This window comes from Bison bison, unplaced genomic scaffold (assembly GCF_000754665.1).
Source record: "Bison bison bison isolate TAMUID 2011002044 unplaced genomic scaffold, Bison_UMD1.0 scf7180017864383, whole genome shotgun sequence".
Classification (NCBI taxonomy): Eukaryota; Metazoa; Chordata; class Mammalia; order Artiodactyla; family Bovidae; genus Bison; species Bison bison.
Window position 1 is genome coordinate 6,446,579 of NW_011494955.1, and position 10,567 is coordinate 6,457,145.

General features: G+C 50.8%; 1 protein-coding gene across 1 annotated transcript; it reads right to left on the reverse strand.

Moving 5' to 3' along the window:
* Positions 1-694: 694 nt before the first annotated feature.
* KRT4 (keratin 4) lies at positions 695-7,651 on the reverse strand. The gene is made up of 9 exons (XM_010857891.1): positions 7,064-7,651; positions 5,215-5,429; positions 4,083-4,143; positions 3,650-3,745; positions 2,924-3,088; positions 2,544-2,669; positions 1,791-2,011; positions 1,512-1,546; positions 695-1,403 (listed from the first exon to the last, which is right to left on the reverse strand). The coding sequence occupies exons 1-9, from the start codon at positions 7,571-7,573 to the stop codon at positions 1,165-1,167; spliced, it is 1,668 nt and encodes a 555-aa protein (XP_010856193.1). The 5' UTR covers positions 7,574-7,651; the 3' UTR covers positions 695-1,164.
* Positions 7,652-10,567: the final 2,916 nt, after the last annotated feature.

Genomic DNA, 10,567 nt, shown 5'->3' on the forward strand with positions numbered 1-10,567 from the left:
CACAAAGGCTGTACACCCCGACCCCCACCTCCGATTGTCCAACCAGAACCTCCAGGGCTGGCCCCAGTCAGGCATCCTCTACTGCCTCCACTCTCCCACCACACAGGGACGGCCATTCAGATAACCCTGACAGAGTCACCTGAGGACAGGGGCAAGTGAGCTCGGCATGAGAGCTCTATTAGAGCAACGTGTTTTCACTGCTCCATCCAACAACCGTGACCTTGTTGATTGTGCCAACAAGTTCCTGAAAGCCTTGCTGACCTGGAGGGAGAGCCGGTGCCTGGAGTTCCATGAAGACAAGGAGGCCTTGCTAGACACTAAGCATGAGCTCTCCATAAGCGCCATAACCTCTTGTTCTGTATTCAGTGGAGACCCCTGACTGCCTGTCCCCATACCTGCCCTACGCCCCACGCCTCCACACTTGCAGCCCTTCCCTCCAGATGCCTGAGTCTCAGCACTGAAATGGTACTGCCCTGCTTGCCTGCAATGAGCGGTCTCTGTACAACTGTTGGCTGTTTTGAGTCTGTGCTCCTATTCTGAATGCAGCCTTCAGGCTTCACACACCGCACTTCTCTCCCAATAATCTGGGCAGATGACCTTAATAGGGACTGACAGATCCCTTGGGCCCCAGCCTCTTTCCCTTTTACCAGAATTCTGGGGACTTCTCCCAAGGAACAACACAACTGCTCAGAGATGAATGACAAAGGTGTTTTATTGAAGATTCACCCGTAGATGGATAAAGGGAAGGAGAAGAGTGGACAGGGTACTCAGGGGTTCTTGTCCCGACCTTGCAGGGTCGGTTGCTGCCTGGTGATGGAGGAGTTTGGTCCTGATGTAGAGTGAGATGCAGGATCTGGTAGGAGGCAGCGTTGGGCTGGGAGGGGACACATGACCCTGATAATCCTGGAGATGAGGCACCTGGTTGGATTCTCCTCTGTTGATGGGAGGTAAAGAGTCAGCCGACACCTCTCCCATTCCAGCTGGATCACAAGCCCAAATGGGAAGAAGCTACCAAACTCTAAGAGGGCAGAGTCCATGTCCTGGCACTGAGGTGACACTGGTAAGATGAGCCCCAGGAAAGGAGAGTGGAAGTAGGGGTGAAGGAAGCAGAGACACCAGGGCTGGGCAGGCTGGCCGCAGAGGGCTGCAGGGCCCCCGTCTCCTTTATCGGAAGGATTTCTTGGACACGGTGGTGGTAGAGATGATCTTGCCACTGGAACTGCCGCCGATGCCACCACCAAATCCAAAGCCACTTCCAGAGCCAGAACCCAGGCCAAATCCGGAGCTGCCTCCTAACCCTCCACCGAGGCCAACTGCGCAGGAGCCAGAGCCCAGGCCAAATCCAGAGCTGCCTCCTAATGCTCCACCGAGGCCTCCTGCGCTGGCAGCTCCACCAACCACAGCTGCGGGAAAAAGGCAAGAACAAGGTAACTCCATCAGCACTGTTACTGGGAATCTCACCCCAAACCAGGGCGAACAAACAGCCACAGTAGGGAGCAGACAGTACTTACAGATGCTCACAGCACTCTGGCATTCTCCAGACATTCTGTAGGGGAGAGAAAGAGCAGTGAACCTCAGCAAGCCTGGAGCCACGCTTCATTCAACAAGCCGGTGGCAAGCACCCTCCCCCTTGTTAAGCTGAATTGAGGCCTGAATGTGAACCTGCATGTAACATCCCGGTTTATAACACACCAGCACTGAAGCAAGCGGTGCAGCAGAGGCGCCCTGGACTGGTCATGGCTCTGGACCCTCTCCGTTTCCCCTGTTCCCACCCTGCCTTCCCCACTCACCGGCACTCCTCGCCCTCCAGCAGCTTGCGGTAGGTGGCAATCTCGATGTCCAGGGCCAGCTTGACGCTCATGAGCTCCTGGTACTCTCGCAGCACCCGGGCCAGCTCCTCCTTGGCCTTCTGCAGGGCGGCCTCTAGCTCCGTGCGCTTGCTGTAGGCATCCTTTAGGGCCACCTCCCCACGCTGCTCTGCGTCGGCAACGGATCCCTGCAGAGTCTGGCACTGAAGACAATGGCAAGGGACAGGCAGTCAATCATTAGGGCCTGTTGTCAAGACCTCGAAATCTGTCCCCTCTCCTGTAGCCACTTTACTTGGCTTAGGATGTTAGGATTCTGTCTGTCCTCCCCACCTTCCCTGACTCATGCATTTTATTCACTCCTGCTAGAGTCCACCAATTCAACAAAATAAAACAAACAATGAAAAAGAGCCAAGAAACCTTATTTACTGAGGTGTCATATTATGTTAACTAGGTTACTGCTGAAAAGATTTGGGTATGACTTGTCCGTTTTCAGTAACTAAGTCGTGTCCAACTCTTTGCCACCCCATGGACTATAGCCCACCAGCTCCTCTGTCCATGGGATTTCCCAGGCAAGAATACTGGAGTGGATTGCCATTTCCTTGTGCAAAGAGCTACAAATCCCCTGCAGACCAGCTCAAAGTCTTCCAGCCTCATGCCTTCTCTGCTTGTCTACTCTGAGACATATCTTGGGCCCCTGGCCCTGTAGTGAGGCTCTCAGGTAGAGGTGACACCTACCTGCTTCTTGACGTTCTCGATCTCAGCCCGCAGCCTCTGGATCAACCTGTTAAGCTCTGAAATCTCATTCTTGGTGTTCCTCAGGCTGTCTCCATGTTGGTCCACTGAGGTCTGAAGCTGCTGGACCTGAGACCCAGGGAAGCAAGGGTCAGGGTTGTTTGGGTGAGGTCTATCCTCCAATGAACTCAGCAAGAATAGCCACAGGTGGCAGGGGTAATACAAAATGTCACATAATCTCCAGGCAGACCAGGATCAGTGACGCCCAGAAGAATCAGTTTACCTCTGACTTCTCTTGGGCTCGAGCTGATGATGGCTTGCTCACAGACATCAAAAGCAGAGCCCCAGAAGCCACCAACTCCAGAAAGACCCCCAGCACTCACCTTGATCTGGTACAGGGCCTCAGCCTCAGCCTTGCTCCTCTGGGCGATCTCCTCATACTGGGCCCGGACCTCAGCAATGATGCTGTCCAGGTCCAGATTGCGGTTGTTGTCCATGGAGAGAACCACGGATGTGTCGCTGACCTGGGTCTGCATCTGGGACAGCTCCTGCAGGGAAAATGTCTCATATCAGGCCTACTGGAGGGTCTTCCCTAATCTCTGACACCAGAGACCCACCATCATCATGGAAATGGCCATGCCACAGGCTCAGATGGGAGCTGACTTGGCATTCCCAAAGTATACAGAAGAGGAGGAGGGGTAAATTTCTATGTAGAAATCAAGTGGCTGGTGACATCTCAGGACAGAAGAGCAATGCCTGTAGTCTTCCCTGCTCCCTGAGGACCACAAGTCACTCCAGGTCAGGAGGCTCAAGTATATTGGCATGGAAGGGAAGATAATGATCTTTCTCACTGGAGAAATGCTAGACAGCAATCACTTCTATCCCGTGCAAACTTCAGATCTAATCCTCTAAGACAACCTCTGGTTTAGAGAATCTCTCGGTTTCAGTTGAATCTGCCACTTCAATCCTTTCTATCCATGATCTTGCTGAGAGCTCATGGCCCTGAAGTAAGGGAGTTGGAGTCCTTTCAAAGGACTGTCAATTCCAACCAGCAGCCTCACAGGTGGAGGCCTTCCCTAAATGGAGGGGGTTGAAGATGGAGTCCTCACCGCAGCATAGAGGACCCTCAGGAAGTTGATCTCATCGTTCAGGGCATCCACCTTGGCCTCCAGCTCCACCTTGTTCATGTAGGCAGCATCCACGTCCTGCAGAGGAGAAGGGAGGATAAGAGATAAGGTACAAGCATTCCAATGAGGGGCAGGGGGCATTATGTGACACACAGGTAGCACTAGGTGAGGTGGTAAGGGCCTCACCTTATTTGGCCTGTTCTGCCCCTAAAGCCACCTGCAGACATGGAAGTTAATTATCCATATGGGCTTTTTTCACAGCCTTAATTCCTAATTCAGTGAGATCTGGATAGTACTAAGGAAGGGTGGAGCGGGGGGTGGGGGAGAAGGTCAGGATGAACCAAACCCGTGATTCAAGCCAAAGACCACTCCTGAGGGAACTGGGAGCACATCCCTACCCTCCTTCAACCCTCACCTTCTTGAGGACCACAAAGTCATTTTCAGCAGCTGTGCGTTTGTTGATTTCATCTTCATACCTGGGAGTGGGAAGATGAGAAAGAAAAGACAATAGCTCCACAGGGAGCTAGTGTTTCTCACTCTTTCCTGCTGGTTTTCAAACATCTATTGGAAAAAAATCCATCTAATTGGCTACATTTCCCCACGTTCATGCAGATATTAATTTCATTTACATTTGCTGAGTAATGACCTTGTTTGAGATAACAGTCTAGATTCTAGTTTATTCAGAGGAGTGAAAAACAAAATTTAAAAAGACTGTTTGCGAGAGATAAGATGTGAGGAGGAGAACAAGCATGATCTGGTTGATTTTATTTCAGTAGAAGAGCTGTCCTTTGGCTATTAGGTGGACTAAATTCTTAGGAGAGTTGCCAATGCTCCAGTTCTTTTTCTTTGGTATGAGAGTGAATTGAGAGAGGGAGCTGGTATTTTTCTGTTTCATCCCATAATGAGCATACTAAAAGCTACTATGCATTCAATGATCATTGTACACCCAGCACTATGCTACCTGCTTTCTCTATCTCATTTAATGTCATTTAATTCTCTCAACCTATAAGGTGGAACTATTATTCCCATTTTAAAGATGAAGAAGGACTTCCTTGGTGGTCCACTGGTTAAGACTCTGCACTCCCTCTGCAGGGGGGCATGAGTTTGATCCTAGGTCAGGGAACTAAGATCCCACAGTCTGCACAGTGCTGCCAATAAATAATAATAATAAAGATGAAGAAAACTAAGATTCAGAGAGGTTAAGCAAGCCGGCCAAGATCACACAGCTTCGTAAGTGGAAGAATCAGTATGCCAAGCAGGTCCATCTCTCCTTACAGCCTGTATTCTCCTCAGCCTGCTGTGTTACTTTCCATCTGTTTGGCATATGCCACGCCCAGCTCCCTGGACCTATCACTCATTTTCTGTTTGGGGCAACTTAGAGCTGATGACATCCTATTTTAAAAAGTGACCATGTAGATGCAGAACAGACTGGAGGTCATCCCTGACTCTTCAGGGTCTCTTCTGAGCCTGGGAATCTAAATGACTGAAGAGGAGCCCCTGGCCGGGGCACAGTCAGATTTGCTGGACGGCATTCGCTCCCTACATACTTGGTCTTATAGTCCTCCACGCTGTCCTGCATGATCTTCAGCTCAGACTGCAGGCGTCCTTTGTCGTTGGCTAAGGAATCCACCTGCTTCCTCAGGGCATTGATGTAGGCCTCAAAGAAGGGCTCAAGGTTTTTGACAGATGTGGTAGTCGTCTGCTGCTGGAGGAGTTTCCACTTGGTCTCTAGCACCTTGTTCTGCTGCTCTAAGAACCGCACCTGTATTTAACAAAGGCACCAACCAACTGATGAGAGCCTGAAACTCTGGCAGGAGGGCTGGACCACACCAACCCAGTCAACCCAAACCAACCTGGAAGCCCAAGAGCCTTCAGAGTAAGGCCACCACCTTACAACTTCAGGCACCATCTGCTGGAGTCAGTATGGCAACCCCCTCCACGGAAGCAAGTGGGCCACATGTGTTGGGAAGAACAGAGCAGAGCCCACGCATCGGGGCCTGACTGTGCAGCAAGAACAACTGGACCACAGGGGTCCAGAAGGCCTGGGAAGAATTGCTGAGAAGAACATTGAACTTCTATGAAATAATAAAACAAATTCAGGAAATACAACCAGAGCCTAGGGGCTATTGCACTCAGTGTGACCTCACCCAAGGCAAAGGAATCATAAACTCACTGAAGATGTTTTTAAACAAGCTTTCTTATAAATGGACCTCGTGTGTCCCTGTGAACCTGTGCAGAATGGAATATAAAATGTCTAAGATCCAGCACTAGACATATTCTGAGTCTCATAGACTCAGTCCTGCAAGGGAACTTCCCTGAACTTTCCCTCTAGGAAGAGATCTAACCAGATAAACCAAGGTGTAGCATGACATTTCCACTTTATGTGCCTCAGAATAGAAAAGAAAGCAGATAAGGGTGGCTGATCATGATTTGAACTTAAACCGATGATGGGAGATAAGACAAGTAAGCACCCAACCGTCAGTCTTACTTTTGCACCTGTAGGTCCTAGAGTCACAGTGAAGCCCTTTTAAGCTACTAGGGATTTCATCAAGCTAGCAAGAACAAATATTCCCATTCAATCTACGCCAAGATCGTTCATTCTTGCCCCATTCATCTAAGAGAACTGAGACTTCATTGCACAGAGAACCAGGGCACCCTGGGCCAAATGTGCTCACCCATCCATTTGGTCATTCGTCTTGGAATTAATGACTCTGTGGAACTAATCTGTCTACTATTATCCATCACACATAAACATGGCATACAGCGCAATAGTCTTGAACCTCTAGACCTTGCAAGGAGAAGGAAAGTAGACTACAAAAAAAAAAAAAAAGGAGAGATTCAGCCCACGCCCTCTTCAAAAAGACCCCAAAATGAGCAATTTTGCCCAAAGTCAGGAGGATGAACACGATGACCTTCTGAGGTCCTCTTGGGCCCTGGAATCTGCCACTGGAGTCAGTCCCTCTCTCATTTGAGAAAGCAGCCTGGTTTTCTTCTGCCCCAAAATCGGAAGTGCCAGTAGTTAAGCAATCGTATTAGCTAGAATGAATGAACTATATTATTAAACATGTTATTTCTGAAACCAAAATCTAGAGAAAAAGCAGAGAAACGATGTACCCATTTTATAGCTGGGGTGACTGGGCCCAGAAAAGTTGAATGATTTGCCCAGAAGCACATAGCAACCTCAGGGAAATTCAAACATTGAACTGCTTTGAGCAGCCTGTTTTCCCACCAGCCACAGGATAAAAGAGAAAGAGTAACGGTTCTCCTTAACCAGGTAGGAAACAGAGGCCCAGAGAAATCCACAGGTTTCCTAAGTCTGCAGCAGGATTAGGTATGAGATGCTGGGACTCAGAAGCCCTGGCTTCTACCACCTTATCTGACCAAGGGGCCGCTCACCTTGTCGATGAAGGAGGCAAACTTGTTGTTAAGGAGCTTGATCTGCTCACGCTCCTCAGTCCGGACCTTCTGGATCTCAGGGTCAATCTCCACGTGGAGTGGGGTCAGCAGGCTCTGGTTGATGGTGACTTCCTGAATCCCTCCAGCAGGGCAGACCGGGAAGCCAGCACCACCTCGTCCACTGAAGGAGCCCCCGAATCCACTGCCAAAGCCACCAGCGCCGAAACCAGAGCCAAAACCTCCAGCAGCCCCAAAACCTCCAGCAGCCCCAAAGCCACCTGCAGCCCCGAAGCCGGCACCCTGCCGGCACCCGGCCATGCTGATGGAGATGCTCTTGTTCCCCCCAAGGTTGTAGAGGCTTCTGCTGCCGAAGCCCCCAGAGGAGCAGCGGCCTGCACCCCCGGACATGGAGGCCGAGCTGAAAGCAGCCTTCTTGACCCCACCTACGATGGCCGAGCCGCAGCTAAAGCCACGGGGCCCGCCTCGCACATACTGCTGTCTGGCGATCATGACTGGAGAGAGAGGAGCAAGCTCAGAGTTGTCAGGGAGAAGCAAGAGGGGCCAGGTCACTGACTGCAGCAGCACCAGTCTGGGTCTCTTATATGTGCTGGAAAGCAGGGCTTGGTTGCAGGGGCATAAAGGGAAAAATCTGAAACATCTCTGGGCTTGGCCTTTGGCACTGGCCCATCCTTCTTGCACCTGCTGAACATGTCACAAACACACCTACAGAAGTCATTCGGAGGGCACACTCTCTTCCCCGAGAAGCTGAACCAGTGTCCCAGGGCCTCCTGGGTCACCACCGCCCCCCCACCCGACACTGCACTCTAATCTCACCAGCCTCCAGGGGCCTCCCTGCTCCAGACAAGACAACCGTTGCTCTGTCGCTCACTCCACAGAATTTGGAACCTGAGAGGCTGACTTCAAATGCACGCTTTGCAAACCTGCAGCTAGTCATTCTCTGGTGCTCAGTTGCTTCACCCATAAATTGGAAATAATACAAATATTTGCCTTCACCTTCTGTCAAGATCCTGAGATTACAAGGAACGAGGGCTCTGTAACCTGTCAGAGACTGCACGTATATTTGTCACCAGCATTTCTATTCCTCTGTGTGCACTTGGCCCCGAAAAGTGTGTCCCCAGTGTCTCAGATGGAAAAGAGTCCGCCTGCAATGCAGGAAACCCAGGTTCAACCCCTGGGTCAGGAAGATCCCCTGGAGGAGGGCCTGGAAATCCATCCAGTATTCTTGCTTGAAGAATCCCATGGATAGAGAAGCCTGGTGGGCTACAGTCCATGGGGTCACACAGAGTCAGACACGACTAAGCAACTAACAAGCACACACACATATATACAAAAGGGGAAATCCATAGTCCAGCCTGCTAGACTTCCAAACCTGTAGATCAGGACTCAGCTTGGGACTTCCTTGGTAGTACAGGGGTTAAGAATCCACCTGCCAATGCAGGGTACATGGGTTCGATCCCTGGTCCAGGGAGATTCCACATGCCAACAGACTACAAGCCTGTGCGCCACAATTACTGAGCCCGAGCTCTAGAGTCCATGCACCGCAACTACTGAAGCCCACATGCCCTAGAGCCCATGCTCTGCAACAAGAGAAGCCGCTGCAATGAGAAGTCCATGCACCCCAACAAAGAGTAGCCCCAGCTCTCTGTAATTAGTGAAAGCTCGTGCACAGCAACAAAGACCCAGGGCAGCCAAAAATAAATAAATAGTTTTTAAAAAGACTCAGCTTGGCTTGATACACAATTGTTGAAAACCTACTATCTGCCAGGCATGGAGCTGGAGGCGAAATACAGGTGACTCTGCCTCGGGCTCTCAGGACTTCCATTCCTTCTTGGGACTCCAGCCTGCATTTACCAGATTCTAGGTCAGCACTCTCCAGCCTGGGTCCTGACTGTGTGCCACGCTACTCCATTTGCTGCCCAGTCGTTTGCTTGGCCCACTAGGACAGGCCATGTCTGTTTTCCCATAACAGTCTCAGCATTTGGGGCAGGAGCTGGAACAATGGGGTGATGGGGACATCTTTGGCAGAATAATGAAACCTATGAGCCCCTTCTCAGAGCAATGTTTTCAAATACAATACCCTAGTTTTAAGCTTGAACTTAAAGTCTTTCCCCCTGAGTGCAGTGGATCTGTATTCAAATCCCACCTGTTGCTACTAACTGGCTGTGCAGTCTTGGGCAGGTCACCTAATGTCTCAGAACCCATAGACCTTAGATGATCTCATAGATCATGAGATGATGTACCTACAGTGCCTGGTACACACTAGGTCTGGAGACATTCATTCTTACATCCTGCCCAGGCTTTGGTGTTGCCACTTTTGAGGAGAAATCAGATGAATCTTTATCTCTCTTCTCAATCTCTAATGAGACTGCTATCCCGAATCTGGGGAACGGCAGTGAAGAGGGCATTCGTGATTCCCACAGGCCCAAGCTGACCCTGACCAACTGAAAACTGGCCACTGCAAAAACAAGCAGCCCTAGACTTCCCTGGAGGTCCAGAGGCTAAGAATCTGCCTGCCAGTGCAGAGGACAAGGGTTCGATCCCTGGTCCAAGACAATCCCGCATGCCACGGAGCAACTAAGCCCATGTGCCACAGCTACTGAGCCTGCACTCTAGAGCCCAGGCTCCGCAACAAGAGAAGCCACAGCAATGAGAAACCCTCACATTGCAACGAAGAGTAGCCCCCACTTGCTGCAACTAGAGAAAGCCCTCACAGGAACGCAGACCCAGCACAGCCAAAAATAATTAAAAAAAAAAAAAAAATGAGCAGCCCCTTCCGTGCAAAGAGACTGAGGAGGCCCGTGGGATGAGAAGGTGCTGCATGGATCCAGGTCATGGGAACCAGGCTGCAGGAAGACTGGACTGGCTGGGAGCTCTCTCCTCCAGCCAGCTCCTCTCTCCCCACCCCCACCCTCATTGCCTCTCCCTGCCCTCCTCTTCCTCTACTTCTCATCCACACCTCACCCTCTGTCCCCATCTACCTCTGTCTTTGCTGGGCTCCCTATGCACCTGTCCAGATGGCCTCTAAGTAAATGAGTGCTTGGAAGGGCTATGGCAGTGGGACAGGAGACACCCCCCTCCACCGGGGTTCCGTCAAAGGTCCACTGGAGAAAGCCCGAGCCATGGTCCATCCACCTGTAGTAGGGGAGCCTTCTAGAGCCAAGACCATCTCCTGTGAAGGTCAGGGTTGGACATCCTTCTCTCAGTGAGTATTTATGAAGTGCCAGCTTTGTGCCAGGCTCTGTGCTGACTGCTTTATATACATGTGATCATGGAATCTTCCTAGAAGCTCTCTGTAGTCAGCATCACAACGGTGCTTACAAATGATGACTTGGAAGACCCAGGAGTGGTGAAGTAGCCCCCAGGGTCACACAGTGATGGAGCTAGGACCCCAACTGACATCAGTCTATTCCCAAAGGCTCTGCCCTCCCTGGCCTCTCACCCATACCATCCTGCCTGATGTAAAGTCAGTTTGTCTAATTTGTA